General features: G+C 36.0%; 1 protein-coding gene across 1 annotated transcript in view; it reads right to left on the bottom strand.

The window, feature by feature from the left end:
• Positions 1-25,166, bottom strand: part of LOC127655311 (ubiquitin-conjugating enzyme E2 E3-like) — a 46,573-nt gene that overhangs the window by 17,391 nt on the left and 4,016 nt on the right. Inside the window, exon 3 of the mRNA XM_052143052.1 lies at positions 25,085-25,135. Within this exon, the coding sequence (XP_051999012.1) occupies positions 25,085-25,135 (51 nt within the window). The remainder of the gene's footprint in view (positions 1-25,084; positions 25,136-25,166) is intronic.

The following is a 25,166-nucleotide window of genomic DNA, read 5'->3' on the forward strand; positions in this document are numbered from 1 at the left end:
ATGCCGATATTTATTTTTATTTTTTTACAATTTCCTGCATTTGTGGCTGGCACTGGAGTATTCTACAGTAAGAAAGACTTTTTACTGCATTTACAATTATGCATTTGGCAGACACTTTTTATCCATAGTGACATACAGTGCATTTATATCAGTATACATTTTATCAGTTTGTGTTCTCCCTGAACCCATGACCTTAGCACTGCTAGCGTCTACAGTATAACAGTGGCCTGTAAAGGTAAAATAAAAATGACTGACAATATTCATCCATATTTTTCTATCTTTCTTAATCTATTGAATATATGGGCTATAAAAAGCCAGATTTTTTAAAAATACTTAAAATAGAGTGTTGTGGAGTCCTGGGTAGCTCAGTTAGAGTATTGACGCTGACTACCACCCCTGGAGTTGCTGAGTGACTCCAGCAAGGTCTCCTAAGCAACCAAATTGGCCCAGTTGCTAAGAAGAGTCCCATGGGGTAACCTCCTTGTGGTCGCAATTAGTTGTTCTCGTTCTCAATAGGACACGTGGTAAGTTGTGCGTGGATCACGAAAAGCAGCATGAGGCTCCACATGCTGTGAGTCTCTGCGGTGTCATGTACGACGAGCCACGGAATAAGATGCGCAGATTGACAGTCTCAGAAGTGGAGGCAACTGAGACTTGTCCTCCATCACCCGGATTGAAGTGAGTAACCACGATACCACGAGGATCTACTAAGTAGTGGTAATTGGTCATTTTAAATTGGGAGAAAAGGGGTTAAAAATAAAAAACGTAAAAAAATTAATAAAAAAGAGCATTGTTTTTCAAAGTAAAGGTGTATTCTGTGTTTTTTGTGCATGTTTATAGTCTGGGACTGTATTCATTTTGGACGCATTTGGTTATCTGCATTTTTCCACACCCTTAGTTATCAGTATCGACAAAATCCACTATCGGTCAACCTTTACTAACAACACCCCTTACTAACAAGTTTTTCCTCGACTTGTGTGGGACACATCCTGCTCTTTATTTTCACATTACTCCATGTTTCTACATCACTCTCACATATAAATACCATACAGCAGTCTTGCCCACTGAAAGCCATGCAAATACATCTACCACAGGTTACACATTTCTACCATTGCAGAGTATTATGAGCATGTAGTAACATGTAAAACATCCACAATGCTCTGTGAGTGAGAACTTAATCCCATTTGAAGTAAGAAACCTTAGCAGGTTATGAAATGGCAGGACCTGTGTGTTGTCTGGAGCTTACTGGACAAATCCTGCTTCTCCAGCAGTGCGTTCAAATCCAGCTTCACCCTGCTGAACATGTCAAGCCTACTGCCAGCCTAACATCTCACAATCATGAAATCAGCAGAGCACTAAACAAGCAGACTAAAACAAGCACACTTCTGTCCTTGGAGAAGAAAAGATAAGAGAGAGAAAGAGGCTGAATTACCGCCAAAACTTGTTGCCATGGGATTTGTCGAGATTTTTTATAGTGGATTACGAGATCTCTGATGCCCATTAGGAGCAGCTGAATAAACTGAGGTAAAATGTCATTCGTGGAACCGTGATTATTTAAGGAGCCTTTTCTAAATTTAAAAAAGATTGAATTAAGCTCAATTAGGCTATAGGAAACATCAGCGTTAATGTCAAGGATGAGAGATCTGGGCAGCACTTTTAGTTTAACTGTGGAGGAGTTGTGTTTAGTGGTTCACCCTGCAGCTTGTTTTTGTTGAGAATCGCCAACTTAAATGGGAACGAGACTGTCTGATTGACATGTAGAGTGATAAATCACAGTTTGTCATTTTTTGACGCATCACTTAGGAATGGTTGATACCGCAATAGACTGGCGTTACAGAAACTCATTCAAATAATTGTGCAGCAATATCGTTCTTTAGACAAGAAATGAGCGCAAATGTGTCTAGACGTCTTTTAAAATTCTGTTCATCCAAAAGTACTAAGAACATCTTATTTTACAAATATAACCCAAAAAGCAATGCAGAAATGCACTTCTGCTTGTGGATATCTACACTGAAAAAAATATATTTGGTTGTGAAGTAAATATAGCAGAAAAGTACTTTCTACATTGAATAAATAGAAATGTACGCTCTAGCTTAGAAGTAAATATTATTTATGATCGTTTGTTATCTTTAAAATGCGTCATCATGTCTGAATCTTAAATGGAAAAAGCATGTCATGCGTATTTGTTAATTTGAGTATATTTCACAGGGAAATATACAAGTGCATTTTAATTAACTTTTCGAAGCTGGTGTCTCCAGCATGCACCAGGTTTTAATAATTAAAGAGCTTGCATTGCTTCAATGTTTGCAAGTTGATTTACACCAATTCTATCATTCATTTTGTTTTTAGGTTTGGTAAGTTTTATACATTTTCTGAAGTCTGAAGACTCAAAATGTCCTGGTCATGATCATTCTTTAAATTAGTATTGTTACCGCCATCGTGTTTTATGCATCAAGTGTTGAGGTCTGCGTGCACAGCTCTGGATCTTGTTTCTTTCGCCATTAAAGCAAGGTGATGTTGTTTAATAGATGCCATGTAATAGTAATAAGTAAAAAAAAAAAAAAAAGCAATGTCAGTACACATTTAAAAGCATGGCTTGATTAAAATATAAAAACAAAAAGTGAGTAAAATGTATCTGAAACATAGTATTGCAAAGTAAACTCTACATGAGTTCTAAATCCACCAAGTATTGTGTGTATTAGCTTTAGCAAGACAAAGTAGTCAGCCATTTTATTTAAAAATAAAAAATAAATCAATTTTGATCACCATCGTTTCCACCACAGAATTGTCTTAAACACAAAATACAGAATTTGATACGTGGTTGATGTGACACTATGGTGGGAATTACTATGAATTTCCTTCTCTCTCTTTTTTTTAATAAAAATAAAAATGATATAAATAAAAAACAATTGTGTGGAAAAAGTTTTAATGACACTTTACTTTATAAGAAGTTCACAGTGCTTAAAGAGCCAGAAGTTGAAGAAACAAATATATATAGCCACTGACCAAACTGTTGATAGATATTGGCATTAGCCAGCTTAGTGACAGCATAGCACACCATTGAACTATAAATATAGAATACTGTCTATCAACGAGTGTCGTTGTGGAGGACACCACCTTGACAGGCCACTTTGAGCAGTAGAAAAGGACCTTTGTAGAAGGGAAGAACCACGATACTGCTTAATCAATTTGAACTGACATGTTTTGAAGGTGCTCTTTCCTTTGAGTGCATGTTAGAATGACGGCACTTGGCCTAAGGGTCTGCTAACTTTTGTTCCAACCGCACAGAACAAAGAATCTCCCTCTAGGATCTGTTGCTCTCACAAACTAAGGCTGTCAAACTAAAACTCAAATATTCGTAGACTTTAGATAAAAATGCCCATTTGAATGCTAAAATGAGCATTAATATTTTGGGTGCATGCCAAGCACTGAGGATGCCTTAAATTCTTGGGCTAAAACAGGTGTAGTACAACAAATAAAACAGAAAGCCAATGTCTCGAGATACATTTTAAAGGTGTAATTTCCTTTTAATTTGACAGCGTCTAAAAAATGCATCATTACAGCCCAAGACACTGAAAAAAACTGTGATACAAGACACAACAGCCTAAGATGTTTGTCTAGCGCATGCTTGCATTGAAAACGACGTATGCATTCAACAGCCCCAGAGTGAAGGTGTTTGGCAGTTGTGCCTTGACAGTGTCTTGCTCTCTTATCAGTGTCTCGCTTAGAGCTATCTATACAATAAAATATCAATATATCACATAACTTTTTCTCAAGATATTGTATCGATACTTGGATCCATGCATCATGATATTTTCAGTGCAGTCTGAGATGCTTCTATGAGACACGAAAGTGACTGAAACTGATCCAGCAGGATTCATGGTTTCTCTCACAGACAGGCTACCTCTCTCACATGTTTGGATATAGGGCTGGGCAAAAATATTGTGATTCTTATTGTGATTCAAACCCAATGTTGATTCTTAAAATGCCAAGATCGCTCTTTCTTTCAATCTGAAACACCATAAAATCAAATGTGCGTAAATACTTCCCATATGCAACAAAAATGTCTGTGATCATCCACTGGCTGGTACATTTTTCAGATTTCACTCAGCAGTGTTTGAGTGCTGTAGTGGCGAGTTTAGCACAGAGATCTTTCCACTGCGTGCTGAGAGACTCTTTCTGTGTAATGTGAGTCCAAAGACTACATCCAAGCAAACCATTTGTTGTTTAATAATGTCTCTTTTAATATCCTTTCAGTCCTCTACAGTCAGTTGTTGATCAAAAACAACAAAAGAAACATCTAATTATAATAGTTAAACCAAAAATATAACAGCTGGGTTTGTTATAACCAAAGGGCGAGAAGAGGATGACAAAATAATTATCTTCCATGAAACACAAAGACACAATGTTAGGCAGAATGTCTGAGAAGAAAGTCTTTTTCATAAACATGGATGATAACATTCTACTGCTCCAAAAAGCACCATGAATGCATAGTAAAAGATGTACTAATGTGTAAGGAGCTAAGCAGCTATTTAAGCAGCTATTTACTGATAATCGCCCCCATCTGTAGGTTGCATACATTAAAACTTGCAACATTGTAGTCGGACATGTAACAAGTGAGAACCGATGGTGATTGTCATCCATGACCTCAAACTTGGCGCAACGCCTCTAAAAGGCAACATTTTGAATTGAACAAAAGCGTGAAAGAAATTATCAGCACATAACGGCATGAATTTTGGTCTGTTCTTCTCACAAAGAAGTCTTGGACAAAGATGACTTGATGATACTTTAATATTACTTTTTTGTTCTTTTGGGGGTTTCAGTAAAAGTCCACTTTCAGTTTATGCAAAAGAACAATGTGAACATTCAACAAATCACCTTTTGTGATTCAAGAAAAGTTAGAATGACATGAGGGTGAGTAAATGCAGACAAAACACATTTTTGGGTGAGCTTCTCCTAGATATATCAAATATCGGTGAAATTGGAGATTACAGAGAGAAAATAAGCAAAAAAACAAATAATTGCCTGAATAAGCTATTAAAAGTCTCAGAGCAGCCGTGACTGTTTTAAGTGTAGTTGTATCTCAAGAGATATCTCTTATAAGTATTTGGCTAAATATTTACAGCCTTTACATTAGGATGAGTTGGCAGACTAGCAGCGCTGGTCTGAAATAGTTCTTACTAAAGCTCAGTCCGTTTTATATTACAAGACAGCATTAGAAATGTACAATTTTAAAAACGTCAAGATTTGTATCTCAAGTGAGAGCTGGGAAACCCAACTCCACAGGAAAATAAAAGGAGACTAAATTGAGAAACAGGACCATAGTTGACTACTGGTATAGTGAATTTACACAAGTTACAGTAACTGGAATTAGTCCATCCATTTTAACTGGATAGCCATTTTAAAAATGATTGTATAGTGTTTGCACTTACAAAGAACAACCTCTAGTGGATTAGATACTTTAGAGCAAAGTCTATCTAGAAAATGCACATACATATACAAATATATAATTTTTACACAATGTATTTTAATAATTTTTATAAATTTTTCAGGCCTGGAGACCACAATTTTAAAGTCCCTGATAATTCTAGATTTTCTGTGCAACCTTGCCAATATGGAAAAAAATAGCTACCATGAATGTAGAAATCCCAGATAATTACTCTATCCTCAAGACAATTGCAAAATCCGTTAAATAGGAGCTAATTTCATATCACCACAGTTCAAATAACTATGCGGCCCATGAGAGCCAGAGCATCATGGGGGCTATAGTGCAGCAGTAATAGCTCAACAAGGTTTCGTCTCCATTTGACTCCATTTCAGGATGACTAATTGAAAGAACTAGTCTTCCCATAGGTTGCATTTTCATTGCAATGGGAGTTAAATCTCTTAAACTCTCATCCATATTAATCTGTTGGTAGATGGTGGCTATCCGTTTTGCTACAGCAATCGTGAAGCCACGTTTATGATTCGCATCAGGGAGTCAACGCCAGCGACAAGCGCAGTGAAAATGTCTCATTCTGCGTTTTGTTTAGAGTTAAGACTTGACGTGCTTCTGTGGTAATTAAAATGTGAATTACATATGCTTGATTTCAATCACAACCATCTGGGATTGTTTTGTACATTAAATAGCATTAAGCACCTTTCTCTATAATTTTATCACTAACATGGAAGTGCTGTTGTGTAAGCGTGTTTTGAAATGTGCGTCAGTGTACTGACTCCGGGCAGAAACATTACAAAGGTTCCGCCCTTCCAACAAGTGTTTATGGTGGTTTATGCTATATAAACAGTAAATGCGTTAATCGTTATTAATCAAAATTTATGTGTTAACCTTTTTAATGAATCGCATGCGTTACCTCGTTAATCCTGACAGCTCTAAGAAACACTAAGTCCTGATGCATTCAAATAACAGCAAATGACTGCCTACTCACCTGAAAATTAACTATTGGGCTGAAACAATAGGTTTAAAGTTTGGCAGTTATGTGCAGCTTTTAAAGAAAATGACTGGATGATCTGAACATTTTGGGGAAAAAATGCCCGTACATATTCACAAAATCACGAAATCAAGGACCCCCCCTCTGCTAAATCTGATCAGAGGAGCCACAAGTTGGCCTCATTTACACCTGTTTTTTGGGCGATCTGTTTGAAGCTACAGACAGGTCTAAATAGGGTCCAAAAAGTTGTGCGATTTGTCCAATTCAACCACATTTGGAGGTGGTCAAATTTGGTCCAAAACGCATGTGTCCATACAGAGCGCAAAGGTGCCCGCCCACTTTTTCACAAGTCTGGGATCCGGAAATATTTTTCCCATTCATTTCTTCAATAGACTTTTAATATATATTCCATCATAAAAGAGTTAAGAGCCATGAGCCAAACCAACCTGCTCAGAGGAGAATCACAACATCACAAACTTTGTTTGGAGGCAAAAAATATTAGAAAATCAGACATAAAGACAAAGGCACAAGGCTGTGTACTTACCGTCATTCATGAGGGCACGGACTACAATCCCATGAAGCATTGCAAATTTTGTTATTGAATAAAAAAATATGGGAATATATAAAACTAATGATTTTTTTAATTAAAATTACAGAAACACTCTTGTAACAATTAAGACGGTAGGGAGGAAGCTGGGACCGGGTTGACAAAGCACACAGACATTTATTGTCGAAGACTTTTCAGCCGTACATTCAACATATGTGCTGCATTTCAGCACCCACGCTTCTGACACACAGACCCACACAAACAGCTTCCTTCGTCTCTCTCTCTCCATCCGCCGCTGTCTCTTCTTCTTAAGTACTCCTACCGCCCCTCATTGGAACGTGAGACCGGTGAGGCACACAATTGAAAGTAATTTCCCACTTATCTTTATGGCCTCGCTCTGCCCAGATGCCGCTCAGCCCCGCCCTGCTCACCACAAATTTATTTTGTTTATTGCTAAATATTCCGATATGTACAAATATACAAGTAGTTTAAGGGTGAAGGGAGACTCGATTATGTCAGTCACAATGCGTCATGGGAGCGTGCAGTCACTCTGAGACACGTTTTGTGGGTTTTGTTGGCTGAGGTTCTGATTGGTGGATCTTTCTCTGAGGTACCATGGTTAATGTAGTTGTTTACCATGAATTCCACTATCAAACACCATTTTTAAACAATTAACTCAAAATAACGCAGACAGATGGCTTCGACAGAAGCATATACCATTGATGAACACCCTCGAAGCTCACGGTAGGTCTGTGTTTAATGGTAAGTTCTTGTTAAAAATCAATTAATCTATGGGATAAATGAATTAGATTTTTAGTTAGAGAACCAGACTGTTGCGCTCTATTGGGCTTTGTATTGTAACCACTCATCTACTCAATGAAGAACCGCCAACTCACCTGTCAATCAACCACTGTATTAAAACAAGTGTTGCGTGCCATTTTGGAAATAACTGTCAGAATCGAGAAAAATAAATAAGTATATAAAGCACATATCTACTACACATACACAAGTACTTCTCAGAACTTCTTCAGTATGCCTAATATCAACATAAAGGGACAAGGACGAGAAGCATACACATCTGAAGCTCAGTAAATACAGTAGGATACTCCCCTAAAATATCTGAATATTCTGCTCTAAACATCATGTTTGTACTTAGATGAAATGCTATTTTCTTATTTTTTCTGTGCTTTATTATCATGCAGTAATACACTAATGTAATGACTCAAAATCTGAACACAAGAGGTAAAAATAGATGCATAATACAACCAGATGTAAATGGTGATGCATCACTTGTTCACTTGTGATTGAATCACCCAAAACCTATCTTAATATGAGGTGTAAACAGGGACACAGTTGATGCAACACATATGTGAGGGTGGGGGAAGGAGAAAAAATGGCTCCGTTATCACAGTCACAGTGTGAAGTACAATGGGGTGGTTATCTAAAGACCAGACCAAATGGTCGAGGCCTGACATGAGTCCCTTGTCTTATCAGCCGCGGATTTTAATAAGGAGAGCTGTCACAAAAAACACGAGAGAACTCTAGCGTAACATACATGCTTTGAATATCTTACATTACAGTGGTGCTACATTTGCATTTTTAGAGTCTATTGAAATAAAAATATCCCCAAAATGTTTAACAAGGACTGGATAGTTATGGCTGTATCTGATTGGATAAGATCCGGTTCTAAAATAACTAATATACACACCACTGGCTGCATATCAATTGAGTGGCTTTATATAAGGTTCACACAAATTTTCACTAATGAATTTGATCCATGACTTTTCCAGTCATTTGTGATTACTGGATAAGGATATATAAAAAAATTTTTTTAAATTATCCATCCATCTTCATCCGCTTATCCGAAGTCGGGTCGCGGGGGCAGCTGCTCCAATTTTATAATTTAAAATGATATATATATATATATATATATATATATATATATATATATATATATATATATATATATATATATATATATATATATATATATATATATAAAAAAAAAATATTCAGATAATTAAAATGCATTACATTCTTGTGGCAGAAGAGTTAATCATTAATAAGACAATACAAAAAGCAGCTTTAGAATACAATGTATTGTTTTCTACCATGTTATTGATCATAAGACAATCATTGTCATACAGTTCACAGAAATCCATTTCACAAGTGAATTTGTCAATCAGTTGGAGATTTATTATGAGGGCTTGTTTAAGGACCCGTCAATGTACACATGCATCAGACATGCTTGTGTAGCGTTCTCAGGTGCATTGCATCATGAACATACAATGTTTAGGTCACTGTGGCAAGTTAAATATAGTTTAATACTTAGAACACATCTTGAGATCCCTTAGTTCGGTTTTGCGCTCCATCAAGTGTTTTGAATGCAAGAATGTAACACATGTTTGTGTTGTTCTGTCCGCTGATTTCTTCACTGTATAAACTGTGTGTTGCCCACACAGCTGAAGATTCACTGAAGCTTTTGGAGTAAGCAGGTTGTACTACAAGCTTGCATTTCTCAAGAAGGAATCTTCCTTATTACGGTCCAGGGGCGATTCATTGCGTACATTTTTTAACACGTTATTTTTTATCAAATGAATCGCACTGAATTAACGCGTTAAATCAACAGCCCTAATTTACTACTGAAATTCCCATGATTGTTTCAAAGACTGTATTACTTTCCTTGACTTTTCAAGGCCTGGAAATCACAATATATTCCCAATGTTTCCTTGACAGTTTATACTCTCACTGTATATAGTGAGTTCAATCACTCATCCATGCTTTATAAAATAGCATCTCTTTTCTTAAGTTCACTGAAAGAGTGAGCTACACCTTTAAGTAACCCAACAATAAAACGCAGCCTCCAGGCACTCTGATAAATGATGAACACAGTTCTAGGCAAAACGGTTTTAAAAAGAGCAGTCAAAGCACCAATACTACACTGTAGAAATAAACAATCCATGACAGGTCATTTTCCTCAGGCTGTCTCACTCAGGATATCAAGCCACAGCATATCGCTGACTGTTGTTACATGTTGCTCTTTATCTTCTCTGTAAAATGGCAAAAGGCCAATAATAATGTAAAAAGAGCCCCATGTATCAAATATCTTAACATAATACTTCTTTGCCACCTGTGTTGGGTGTTTCTATTTCGTTTTGAGTGAGAGACGTCTGTCTTGTGATGGTGTGCGGATGTCTGCAGGACACATTGTGACAACACCAATGAAAAAAAATAAAAAACACAGTGAATGTGACAGCTGGACTAGAGCCAGGGCATGATAAAAACTGTCAATGTTACAAGCCTGTAATAAATTTGAGCTTCACCAAAAGAAAGAAAGAAAGAAAAAAAGGGGGTGGGGGAGGAGTAAAATGGGGAGAGAGGGGTGATGGGAGACCTCCTGAGAAAATAATGCATTGCTGAAGGGCTACCTTTCAATTTTCAACAAAGGCTTCCTGAACACTGAATACATTTGCAGGATTTGAATGGCCAATTAGAGCTTGGCTATATATTAAATATTCATAATAGATTCACAATGCAATAGCAATAAAATTAAGCCACATTGAAAATATTGTGAAAATGTCATATATTTTTATCTAGTCATAAGGTTTAAAACCACATTATTAGACAAATTTTGAGATCTTTTTGTCTCATGATCCGCTATGGCAGATGTTTTAATAGCATCTCCGATTAAAACATATAAAAACAGTGTTACTATGTTCAATTATTTTATGTGAATCCGTTCAAACTGTCTATTACAATGAATTGAATAAATGATTCGTCATCAATAAAAAAAATTATAAATCATGAATGTCTCTGTGGCATTTATATTATATTAGTTATTATATTATACACTCACCTAAAGGATTATTAGGAACACCATACTAATACTCTGTTTGACCCCCTTTCGCCTTCAGAACTGCCTTAATTCTACGTGGCATTGATTCAACAAGGTGCTGAAAGCATTCTTTAGAAATGTTGGCCCATATTGATAGGATAGCATCTTGCAGTTGATGGAGATTTGTGGGATGCACATCCAGGGCACGAAGCTCCCGTTCCACCACATCCCAAAGATGCTCTATTGGGTTGAGATCTGGTGACTGTGGGGGCCATTTTAGTACAGTGAACTCATTGTCATGTTCAAGAAACCAATTTGAAATGATTCAAGCTTTGTGACATGGTGCATTATCCTGCTGGAAGTAGCCATCAGAGGATGGGTACATGGTGGCCATAAAGGGATGGACATGGTCAGAAACAATGCTCAGGTAGGCCGTGGCATTTAAATGATGCCCAATTGGCACTAAGGGGCCTAAAGTGTGCCAAGAAAACATCCCCCACACCATTACACCACCACCACCAGCCTGCACAGTGGTAACAAGGCATGATGGATCCATGTTCTCATTCTGTTTACGCCAAACTCTGACTCTACCATCTGAATGTCTCAACAGAAATCGAGACTCATCAGACCAGGCAACATTTTTCCAGTCTTCAACTGTCCAATTTTGGTGAGCTCTTGCAAATTGTAGCCTCTTTTTCCTATTTGTAGTGGAGATGAGTGGTACCCGGTGGGGTCTTCTGCTGTTGTAGCCCATCCGCCTCAAGGTTGTGCGTGTTGTGGCTTCACAAATGCTTTGCTGCATACCTCGGTTGTAACGAGTGGTTATTTCAGGCAAAGTTGCTCTTCTATCAGCTTGAATCAGTTGGCCCATTCTCCTCTGACCTCTAGCATCAACAAGGCATTTTCAGCCCACAGGACTGCCGCATACTGGATGTTTTTCCTTTTCACACCATTCTTTGTAAACCCTAGAAATGGCTGTGTGTGAAAATCCCAGTAACTGAGCAGATTGTGAAATACTCAGACCGGCCCGTCTGGCACCAACAACCATGCCACGCTCAAAATTGCTTACGTCACCTTTCTTTCCCATTCTGACATTCAGTTTGGAGTTCAGGAGATTGTCTTGACCAGGACCACACCCCTAAATGCATTGAAGCAACTGCCATGTGATTGGTTGATTAGATAATTGCATTAATGAGAAATTGAACAGGTGTTCCTAATAATCCTTTAGGTGAGTGTATATATATATATATATTAGTTAAAAATATAGATTTTCCAATGCACCGTTTGAACGTTCTCCGCTTCGATGAATAAAACCAAAGATTGATATTTTACTCAATGTGGAAAACATCTACAATGCAAGTTAATCACTTGCTCCCTATGCAACCACATTTCACACTATGTGACTAAAATGTCTACGATTAGCCACAGACTGGAAGTTTTTCAGATTTCACTCACTAGTAATTGAGTAGTATAATGACGAAGAAGTTTAGCATCGAGATCTTTTCACTGCATTTTGAGAGTAAATGTTTTGTTTGACACGTTCCGTTTGTCCAAAGATGAGATCCACGCAATGCATCATTGAATAATCTCTCTTTTAATACCCGTTCTGTTCTTTACAGTCAGTTGTTGATAAAAACAAATAAACCATGCAACAAGCATTAATATGCATTCACTGGCTGATGCTAGTATTCTTAAAGAGATAGTACAGTGTCAGCACGTGCTCAACATATCACTGCAATATAATATTTGCAATTTCCATTTACTGACGGAATACAAAGAATTTGAAAATTGTCTGGTCTTTAATGAACCAAAGTGAGCACATGTTACACCACTCTTGTCTCTCTCCACTGGCTGCCGATTGATGCACGTATCAAATTCAAGGCTCTGATGCTGACATACAAAACAGTCACTGGATCTGCTCCAGCATACCTAAAATCATTTCTGTTGAGCTACACACCGACCAGAAGCCAGCGATCAGCTAAGGAACGTTGCCTTGTTGTACCAACACAAAGAGGCATCAAAACACTTTCCCGGACTTCCAGTTTCATCATACCACATTGGTGGAATGACCTTCCCAACTCCATCCGTGAAGCAGACTCAGTCTCTGTCTTCAAAAAATGGCTAAAGACACATTTTCCATGAGCACTTAACTAGTCACTAAAAAAAATAAAAAAGACCTTTGCACTTTGAATACTTGTTTTGAATACTATTCTGATGCTAGTAAAACTTTGTAATATGACACTTTTAGTACCACTGTCTCCTTGAAATGATTTGCTTATGTTTTTCCCCTTTTGTAAGTCGCTTTGGATAAAAGTGTCTGCCAAATGAATAAATGTAAAATGTTTTAAGACATTCATTTCAATACATAAATATATTGAGATTATATTGAGTGAAAAAGCTGAAACGTATTGCGTTCTAATTGTTTTATCTATATCACCAAGCCCTACTGAGCACTGAATATATTTGCAAGATTTTAAGTGTACAAACGGTCTGTGGAGAGCCTGACGTGTGTAATAGTGCCGAGAGCACAATCAGCATGGGCTAAAAGAGAACCAAGGACATAATTGGCTACGTGATTGCCGTCTGTGATTCATGAGAATGTATCAGATCTCAATTACACAATTCTGCCAAGAGTCTTATTTAAATATTTACTCAGAGCGTCTCGGCACACAGGCTGCAGATTTGCATTGCACACCGTTTCCCTTCATTGTCCTTGCACATCTTATTTCAGACATAATGAAGGGATGTTACTGCAGCAGTCTGCTATAATGACGACGATTATAGTATGGTACATCGCAGAGGCTGAAATGCATCTGAAATGAGTACCTTCAATGGTCTAAATAGGGTAATCGCAGGACTCATATCGTTTAAACGGTGTTTGTGATGTGTAATTTAATGACAGATAGTCTTATGCTGCCAGAGTTTTGACGGCATGAAGTCTGGTCCACATTGCAGCTCATTCTTGCCAAGTATGGCCCTCTTAGACAGGAAGTGACCATCTATATGACATGAAATGCAGCCAACCACAGTGTTTGTTTTTAGGAGCGGTTTATCAGAATATACCAAATTAATAGAATGCCGTGAAATAAATACATAAATAAATAGATAAATAATGGATTGGCAGTTTTATAATAGCAGAAAAAGTAAAAATTTGTGTAGACAGCTGAGAATGACACAAACGAACCGGCAGATATAAAAACAAAAACAATAGCTTGCTTTTCAACACTATCTACTTGTTTTTCGGTCCAGTGCAGAAATGTGATCTTATTGTTTCAATATCCGCAGAGTAAGACAAAAAGGCAGAGTGTGAAATCTACAGCCATGGCCAAATGTAAAAATCAATAAAGGACACAAGCCAAACAACACTTCCAGGTTAATAGATTAATTTATCTAAAGCAGGACGGTCGGTTCACATCACGGCTGTTTCATATTGTTACATCAGTACCCTACTAAACATTTTCATCCATGGCTGATGACATGTTAAACAAGTCAAACACTGTGTCATTGTAGCCAGGGGTCATGAAAATACAACATCTAAACTGAGAGAAGGGGGGAAAAAAACAGTTCAAGAGAAGCCATGAAAGCTCAATTCTCAAATGAGAGAGAGCTTTGATAATGAAGCCCAATATGGCAACTCATTACTCAAGAGGAATTCTATTATAAAGGTCTGTGCCCTCCCCCAAAAAATTCCAGCCCTTTTAACATTTCTGAGATGAGACGCACACTCACAGTGAGGGTCTCTCATAGACACAATGGTTTTCATACTAAGATAATGATATTTACTATACAATCTTTAAAACAATGTTTCCAAAAAGGGATTTTCACTGTGATGCCATAGAATAGCTATTCTAAGAACGTTTTCCACTACAAAAAAAACCCTTTTGTGCATGTTAAAGGTTCTTCATGGAACTATTCATGCTGATAAAGAACCTTTATTTTATAACCCTTAAACATAAACCTTCCAGAAATGTGTTGACATAAACCGATTTTTAAAACATGATTTGGCATATTTAAATAGCGAAGACCACATCAAATGTCCTCACAAGTCATTCTGACATGTTTGACAAATATGTGAGTTTATCTAGCAAGTAAAACAAGTATAGCCAAATTAAACCTGTACATGTAAAGTAGCTAGTGTATGTATGTGCAATATACAGAGTATTTATCATACATACAATATTTATTTGTTAATGATATAAAGTTATTGTGAATATTATCGTTAATAATCCAAAAAAATTAAATGCGCTTTTTATTTCGGGAGCATTAAAAAAACATATTTTATTCGCAACTTTTTGTTTTGATCTGAAAGAAAATGCTGATAGAGACAGGGAGTTGAATTCATTTTTTGTGAATCAGTTATTTTGAACTGTTTGTTTTAATAAATCAATTAAATTAGCGTTAAAACAAATATTGTTATGGTCTGCACTTTTATATCACTTTTTTAACCTTAGCGGTTTTCAAAGCACTTTACACTGTGTCTTATTCACCCATTCACACACACATTGACACACCAATGACAGCAGAGCCATGCAAGGCGCTAGACCCCCACTGGGAGCAACTTGGGGTTCAGTGTCTTGCCCAAGGATACTTCGGCATGTGGAGTCGTGTGGGCCGAGATTCGAACCACCAACCCTGCGATTAGTGGATAACCCACTCTACCACAGCCGCCCCAATTTTAAGAGCAACTTTTGATTTTGAACCTCAATAGCAAAATTATATTTTCTTTAAACTGTGTTTCAGTTAATCTGTTTCATTGAATTTGAACATGCACAGATCCAAAAATCCACTGATCCAAAAATCCAACAACACAAGAAAACTGTTTCCTTGAGATTTGAAATGATTGGGTTATAGGGTACAAAGGTGCTAAAGGCCCCATGGGGTACTAGGTACTTTTGATTTTCTTTTCTTCCAAAACACTTAAAAACTTGCACAATCATTTTCTAACACTTTGTCACTATACACAGCAAAATATTCCCGATTCATGATATCATTGCATGCAATGTCTAAAGTTTGATTTTAATGTTTAAAATATTGCAAATTTATGTAGCAAATGAGAATCCCTGAAATTATCACATTTATTTTAAACAAAAAACGTATTTGTTAAAGGGTTCAGGATTTTTTTTTTATAAATTAATAAATCTAGGAACAGTATAAATCCGTTTAAACGCACAACGGAAAAAGTGGTGCCCAAAGAAATTACTTTCCACGCTTCGGTGAACTTTCATAGACGGTGTACTGGGACATCGTCTCGCTGTTAGTGGAGAGACCACTCGGGAGATAATGGTGTCATTGCTAATTTATATTGCTAGCTAGCTAATGTTTACATTCAATATAAACTCAATATTCTAGATAACATGATACATCAGCTTGAGCTTCCCTTTTGCTTGTGAAATGGGCGAGGTAGGTGACGTTGGCAACAGGGTGGCGTATTAAGGGCTGGTATTATTGAACTCAATTCTTAAAAACAAAATGATATGTAAACTATCTATCTATCTATCTGTTCACAGAGATTACTTTTTATGGCTTACATTATTCATTTGTTTTCTAGCATGAGTTCTGTGATACCAGCTAATTCCATTTATTCACCACAATGCTTTGCCAATGATAATTAATAGTAAATATAATAAAAACGTGCATGCACTCATATTTCAGTCGAATATTTAAGAGAGGAAACATACCCAGAAAACACACCAAATTTACTTTGTGTTAATACGCAATTACAGATTCACAACACATGAATAAAACTTATGCAAAACATTAAAGCATTGCTAATATTTGTTGCTTGCTCTTGCAACTTGATTTACACCTTTACAAAACATTCTCTGCGCATGCAATTTATTTTTACGCTTGCAATTTGATTTACACTTTCACAAAGCTTACTCTTTGCATGAAAATCCTGCTTATAACTTCATTTATGCTTTTGCAAATCTTACTCTGCGCATGCAAATCATTTAGGCACTATTCTACCTTCATACAATTGTTTTTAATAAGTGGGGTGAAAAGATTTGTAATGAAAAATGCTCAAAATGGGATCACAGTGACTGATCCAATAACAATGGAGATTAACTTTTCTTTGGAATACTTGAGATGTTATAACATGGCAAATGTGATTTAAATGAACAGAAATGGTTAACCCTTTTCTGAAGTGGTTATTTTGAATAAGCGTAGTCTTAATTTGTTACTCAAAAATAGCATCTCGCTGTTTCAGGGGTATTTGCCTAAACTGACACATTTCCCCCTATAACTATTGTCCATATATTTCACACTATATCAGTATAATCCCCCAGGGGGCCAAGTCTGGGGGAAAAGCCTCTCACCACCTATATATAAAAAAGAAAAAAAAAAAAAAACTTCCATTATTGTTTCTTTTCACACAAATGGTGTTGTTTAATGGCACATTTTCCTTAAGGCATTTTGTACCCTACTCTGCTTCTGATGTCAAAATGTAAAAAGTCATGTGCACACTTGCACACATTGGATTAGCCGGTAAAATGCTAGTAAAGGTGTTTGCATGCAACAAAACAACGCAGTAGAATGGGCAAAAATGTATGTGTCGAACATTTTTGCTTAAACCACTTTGGCATTGCCCCAATAAAGAAAGGCCATTTAAGGTGTTTGCATGACCACACACATTGACAGCTTATCAAGCATAATCAGTGTAAATATGAAAAGTGTGTAAAATACTTTCTCCTATCCCAGTTAAATATGCACAGACAACTAGTAAGTTAAGTAGTCAATAGGTAAGCCATTTGTAGGTGAAATACATTTCTCATAAACACAGTCTCTGTGATGCTATACACATTGTTCAGTTGGTTCAGGGTGTATTTGGAATGCTGTTTTGAAATGTTTCTTTTTGCAATTTAGCTCGGTGCCGCTAGTGGCACTTAAATTACACACTTCAGCTTTAATGATTTGTTTGTCATAAATCGAAAATTTTCAGGGAAGTCCCTGCAAGGAATTGTATGAGTTTTAAAAGGCTGTACTAAAAATATATATGTGGGTAAACACTGTTGTTTACTACTATGTATTGTAATATTGGTAAGTTTGCAACAATGCGTAAAATGTGCCTTGATTGTTTTCCACTATATTCCATTTAAAAAAATGAAGATAACACTTTACAATATGGTGCCATTTGTTAAAATGAGTTATGCATTAGGTATCATGAATAAACAAACAATTACCAATATAATGTTTACAGCAATTTGTATCTATGTTAATGTTAAATAATACAAACACAATTGTTCATTGTTAGTTCATAGTCCATAATGTTAACATACACAACTTTTGATTTAAAAAATGTCTTAATATATGTTGAAATTAACATTTATTAAGATGAATAAATGCTGTAAAAGTATCGTTCATTGTTAGTTCACGTTAACTAATGAAGTTAACTAATGTTGTTTTAAATGTACTTTATAACAACGGCTGTTTGGTCGAAGCAATGGTTTCTCTTATTTCAATTTCAGAGCAAACAGATGTTTACTGCGTTCCGTCAAAAGACAAAAAAAAAAAACATCATAAAGATAACGTTATTTTAGCTATATTCCCCAACCAAAACTCACTCACCCTCTGGGGATAAACACAGTTTAACACACATAACACACCAAGCAGACTCATGTCAAAGCCTCTTTACTTCTTCAAACACACACACACACACACACACACACACACACACATACACAGGTTATTAAGAGCCTTAGGGGAATTATTTACAACTTGCACATGTTATGTTTTCTCAAATGTGACAATTCAATCCGTAAACAGAGGTAGATGTTTTACAGTGGTTGTTGATTATAAAAACAAACATGCTTTTAACCACGAATAGCTTCGCAGGGACTATAAAGCGAGATCCTTTTTTTTTTAAATCACAAATGCTTCCTCTTTCTGTCTGTTCAGCATGCGCGCACGGCTTCATCTAGTACCCATCATTCATCTTTAGAGGCGATTTGAGGTTTACTGTTTATTTTTATGAAGACATGCAAATAGGAGTCGGAGAGCAATGGGGCCTGCCACTTCACGGCATGAATTTTAATAGATTGCTTAAAAATTCAGAGCGCTCTCCACATCGCTGTTAAAATCTGCTTCTTGGGAGGAATTTGGTTGTAAATTATCATGACAGGCAATGTGGCAGGACAGCTATTTCAGAGAAAATGCAGAGGGGTAAGGCGGCACCTGAAAACCAAAGCACTTTCAATGCCTCTCCGGATAAGTGAATCACTATAACAATTTTCCCCTTTAGTCACGCTGGAACAGATCATTTCAAACATGTTAGCATAACTGCACCTGCCTAAACAGTTATTATTACAGCAGCGTGAAAGCGGTGACAAAAGCCTGGAGTATACCTACCGTTACTGTATCAATCTCCGAAGGCGGCGAGCTAACAAAAACATTTCTGATTACAAGAATAATTCACCCCCAAAGAAATGATTCTCTCATTATTAAGATACCCTCACATTGTTCCAAACTGGTGATGATTTGCTTTCATCTGTGGAACATGAAAGGAGAAATGTTGAATATGTACCAGTCAAATCCCTTTATTGTCACTCAACCATATACACAAGTGCAAGAGTGGGTGAAAGTCGCACTTTAGTCAAAATTTTCCATTCAATTACAATGCGTAGGGAATGGAGCTTTTAAACTTCCATAATGATGCATAAAACACCATATATATATATATCATAAAAGTGGCCCATTCTACTTGTGCGCTACCCATTTATAAGTATTCTTAAGTTACACAATAGTTTTGAGTAATGTGCTGTCCTATACCAAAACTAATGATTCTTATTAGCCAGTTCTTTTGAATCTACACTGCAAAATTGCAAAGCTACCTTCAGTACAAATTACTTCTATCAGCCATTCTTTATACTGAATCAAAAATGTATTGAACTGCAAGACGTTAATTTTATCGTGTGAACTTGCAAACCTTAAATCAGAATAATAACTTGTTGTTTACATGAAAATGTGTAGAATATAAACATTATGATTTTTGTTATACTTAGTGGTATTTTATAAACATCTTAATAGAAAGTCTGTGTTAAATTAAAGTCTCCTAAAATATAAATTATCACATTTGGTAACAAGCTGCTGAGGCCAGTAAATCTAATAAGGATTGCATTTCATTTTTAACTAAAATAATTATGAATAGAATCGTTAAGAGGAATTAGAACTTCCATTGTTAAATTCGTTATGATTCCCATCATTTACTCCTCGTGCCATCCCAGATGTGTATGACTTTCATTCTTTTGCTGAACATGAACAAAGCTTATTAGAAGAATATCTCTGCTCTGTAGGTCCTTTCAATGCAAGTGAATAGTGACCAGACCCTTTAAGCTCCATAATTCACATAAAGGCAGCATAAAAGTAATCCATTCGACTCTAGTAATCTGTCTTCTGAAGAGATGCAATCAATTTGGGTGAGAAACAGTTCAATTTTTGAATCCGTTTTTACTATAAATCTCCACTTTTACTTTCACTTGGAGATTTAAAGTGAAAAATAACTTAATTATTGATCTGTTTCACACCCACACCCATTCAACCGCTTATGAAGACATATGGTCAACCACTAGTCAACTCCAACTATACAACATACAAATTATAAATTATTTTATGCTGCCTTAATGTGTTTTTTGGAACTTGAAAGGTCTGGTCACCATTCATTTGCATTATATGAACTGACAGAGTGGAGATATTCTTTGAAAAATCTTTGTTAGTGTTCTGCAGAAGAAAGAAAGTCATACACATCTGGGATGTAATGAGGGTGAGTAAACGATGAAAGAATTTTCATTTTTAGTTTAACTATCCCTTTAAGTGAACTATTCCTTTAATTAAAATGTTGGACCCTGCTCAGAGCCAAATAAATACCTAGAATGAAGGCTGAAGGATTTGTTGCTGCGATACATTTCCACAGATACAATGCGATGCGGTGCATTTCCAACAAATCAGGATAATATGTCAGCCTCCAGGTAAATGGTGCTCAAGGGATGGCTGTCTCAGAAAAGAACCAGTGAGGGAGCTAATGATGAACGTTAAGAGATAAATGTCTCAGTGTGCTGGGCTGTGGGGCAGCTCAGATCCGACCATGAAAAGCCATGAAATCCCTGCATTGTAAATTATTATTATCAGCATCTCTGGCTCCAAACTGCTGAATTGATCTCACGGCTGGTTGAGGGACCACCGTGCTGCATCGTCTCACATTCATGGCATATTCCAGTGTTTCACAACCAGTTTTCTTAGGCACTATGGACACATTAGTTAGGCTCAAACACACTTTCACTGATACTAAACCAGATATGTGTGTGTGTTTTTTTTAACTGTATATCATTCGGCATTATAATTGAAGAGAACACCCAAAAATGAAGATTCTGTCATTGTTTAAAAACCTTCAAGCAGAAAGTTTTATTAGTTTGGAACAACATGAGAGTGAATAAATGATTTTTGAGCAAACCATCCCTTTAATATAATTAAAACTGTAAGTAGCATATAAACATCTCATTCCTCTTAAAATTTGCCTCTGGGGTGTGCTGAAGCCGGGTGATCTTGTAAAAGGCAAATTTGCGTGTGTAATGTCAGTAGTGCATGACCTGTCAACTGAGCTCAAATCAGTTGCAGGAGGTCTTTCAGACATGACAGTGGATCAAATGAGCATGCTGTATTCACTGCCTGCTTCTGGACATTGGACTTGCACGCAGTTGTATCTGATGTTGGGTAACTAAGACACTAACACTATCCATGATTTTTAAGATCAGAGGCTTTAAATTCCATTCAAACCCTGCATTCACCACCTGGCTGAATGACAAACACCATAATCATCTAAACAAGATCTCAACAAATGCATTCTAATGCTATTGAACAACCTCACATCCCAGCCAATGGGTTAAACTCACATAACCTGTCAAGAACGTTTCCAGGTTGCATTTCACCTCAAAATCAAAAGAAATGACATTTTCCATAGAAATAATAAAGCCTACTTTAGGCCCATTAAGATTTTTTGCAGTGACATTAGTTTAATGAAAATACCTCATTAACATAATGTGTCCTAATACGTTATTTTTTTTTTTTTTTTCATTTTTCATTACCATAATGTGTCCGAACACATTTTTTTTTTTTTTTTCATTTTTCATTACCACAATGACACCAACACTTTTTTTTTTATTATTATTATTATTACTATAATTAATTAGAGGTCGACCGATAGTGGATTTTGCCGATACCGTTAACTTATCGGGGGTCAGGGCCCCCCTAAAATATCATTAAAATATGTGTATTGTAAAGAATATATTCTTAAAATAATTGTTTAAGAAATAAAATAATACAAATGCAAACAGGGCAACAACAAAAAAAACCTTGGTGTCCTCTTCAAAAATTGCTCTTGAGAATTGTTATGTTTATTGTCCCCCCCAACATTTTGAAGAAATTTTCGCCCCTGCCAGGTGTAGTTAATTTTCCAACTAAAATCCCAATAATAATCAGAAGTAGTAGTCTGGATGCATAACGTGGGAATTTTAACACTAAACAAGCCTTAACACTACACAATGTAGACTAGGGCTGCACGATATATCGTTTCAGTATCGACATCGGGATGTATGCATCCGCAATAGTCACATCGCAGAACGTGCAATGTACTAAGGTAAACATATCAGTCTACAATATTAATTTTTTTCAAAAGGAAAACTAGCATAATATCTGTCTGATATTACGTAATTTACTCCAATTTATTGGTTCTTGGATACACAGAGTTTTTTTTTTTTTTAAACAAATTCATTGCTGCACGTTGTTTACATGCAGACTCTGCTTGCGCATGATGGAATGATGGAGGAGGAACAGGCAAAAAAGACAGAAATGGAGAATTTGGTTGCAAAAAGTAATTCATTGTCAGTTATATGGAAATATTTTGGCTACAGACAGGACGATGTTGACCAAAAACAGGTACTTTGTCGAGAGTGCCTTGCAATAGTTGCCACAACACGAGGCAAATTGACCAATTTGTTTGATAATTTAAGTCGGCACCACAAATCTTTGTATGATGAGTGAAAAGCCAGATCTGAATGCAGTCCAAAGAAAAAAAAACTATTTTGGATGCCTTTGCCAGTGTTACACCATACGAGAAATGTTCCAAACGGCAGAGAGAAATAACAGATTCAGTAACATTTCCCCTCGTGAAAAACATGGTACCAATTAACACGGTTACCAAAGAGGGTTTTAAAAACATGATCTGGTAACTTGACGTGGTATGCAATACAATCACACAAATATTTTTTAAGTTATTTGTTTTATAAACATTTTATTTTATGTTGTATTTTTGTAAACCACTCAAGTGTATAGCTGTACCTTTTTATTTTTCAAATGGTTTAAATTAAAAGATGCTTATTGTTTACTATTCTATTTTTTTTTTTTAAATTCACATTAATTCTCTATTGAAATAATGAAACTTCCTCAGTGTAATGCTGTTTTAACCTGGTTGGAGTACAGAGATAAAGCCTCCTGTAATCTCCTGGATCCCTTCTAGACACCACACCTCTTTATTCACAAATGAGCCCCTTTGTTTCAGGGTAAGCAACGTGCATTATTAATATCATAACATAACATGTTAAATCATTGACTTTAGTCTGAATTGATAGAAGAGTATTACATGAATACAATGGAACCATGATGAATTAAACAGTGTATTAATTATTATAATAAAATAAACTACCCAAAATAACTCAAAATAAAGTAATTTTCAGTATCTTTTTTTAATTTTTAATTATCCATGAAGATGCAGTTACCTTCAAAATCACCCAAATCATTCTATAATAATTCATTCTTCTCAAATAGAGCTATTTAAGTCATCTGGTGAAGTCATCCTGTATTTTTTCATATCGCAATATATATCACATAAAAACTAAATATCGCAATGTGAGTTTTTTTTCCAATATAGTGCTGTCCTAATGTAGTCTTGGCTCCGTTACAATGCTCTATATTTAATATTTACCGAATTAAGCTTTTTATAGCCTATAAATTATTATTATTATTCACAATATAAAGTTGGAAACACAACGTATTTGCTAACGAGGGGCGTTTCTAAAGTCAAATTTTTCTTTGCATGCCCTCGCATTAAGTAAAAAAAAATGGAACACAGAGGAATAAATACAAAAAACTAGATAACAGATTAACAACCATCCAAAAAGCAAGTATCAGCACCGATTAATCGGTAAAAACCGATATATCGGTCTACCTCTATTTGTCATTACAGTAATTATTTACTGTAATTACAGTATTTACACAATGTGTAACATTTACACAACTGTAATGAGCTTAATTGTCATGAAAATATCACTATTGAAAAAAAAATCCATAAAATAAATAACCTGCTTTATTTATAGAGAAAGCAACCGTAAACAAGAAATGTTCTCAAGTTTCATGAGATCTACCTTGGTACATCATAAAACATGTACATACGACAGAAAATCCATTTCAACAAGCATACATCTGTCAATGTTGAAGAAAGCCAAAGCATAAACACTCCCAAGACTGTTAAAAAAAATTCACCAACAAGAGCAGAATCCTCAAAAAATTTAAATAAACCAATTCACCTTTAAAAATGCCCAAAAACAATCAGAAAGCATCAGTCCTTTTAAGTAGAAAACACAAAAGAGCTACAGGGGAATTTTAAAAGCTCCCTCGTCTTGTTCTGGAATCTCCAGGTCAGCTCATTAAAACAGATGGGGGGGTTCGACGGTAAGTTCAGCATGAGGAGGTGAAATCAAAGCCATATGCTTAGGAGCAGCATCTGCCACATTATTATAAGTACAACACTGTCTAAACCACAGCAACATCAATAACAATAATGTTTCAAGGAAAGAAAAACATAATCCGTCTTAACTCTTTGAAGCAAAGAAGCAAAATGCCACAGAAGTTAATAAGTTTAAGGTTAGCTGACATTTAAAACAGGATTTTGTATTTTTATAATTATTATGCATGCAGATTTTATGACCTCACATTAATTAAGAGGCTACTTAGAAGATTTGTACTTTTCAAATTGTATTTGTCACACTGCAGGTCACTTAAAAATGATGAAAACCCTAATAGGAATGGTGACCAGTTACAGGACCCAAAATATACATTTTCCCTTATATTTCAGATGAATTGCACATTTTAAAAGGTTAAATGGACATCTTATCTGTCAATACCCTTAAAGTGAAACTCCAACAGCAGCCGTTTAAGTCAATATTTTCTAAAGCAATCCATTTTAAAACAAGCATATTAAGGAATAAAATGCTTTAAATAACATACCTGCAGTTGGGCGGTGGATCCAGAGTGATTTCTGCAAGCTCTTTCTGGATTCTGAGAGAGCGAAACGAGTGAGAGAGAAATG

Source organism: Xyrauchen texanus, chromosome 14 (assembly GCF_025860055.1).
Source record: "Xyrauchen texanus isolate HMW12.3.18 chromosome 14, RBS_HiC_50CHRs, whole genome shotgun sequence".
Taxonomy (NCBI): Eukaryota; Metazoa; Chordata; class Actinopteri; order Cypriniformes; family Catostomidae; genus Xyrauchen; species Xyrauchen texanus.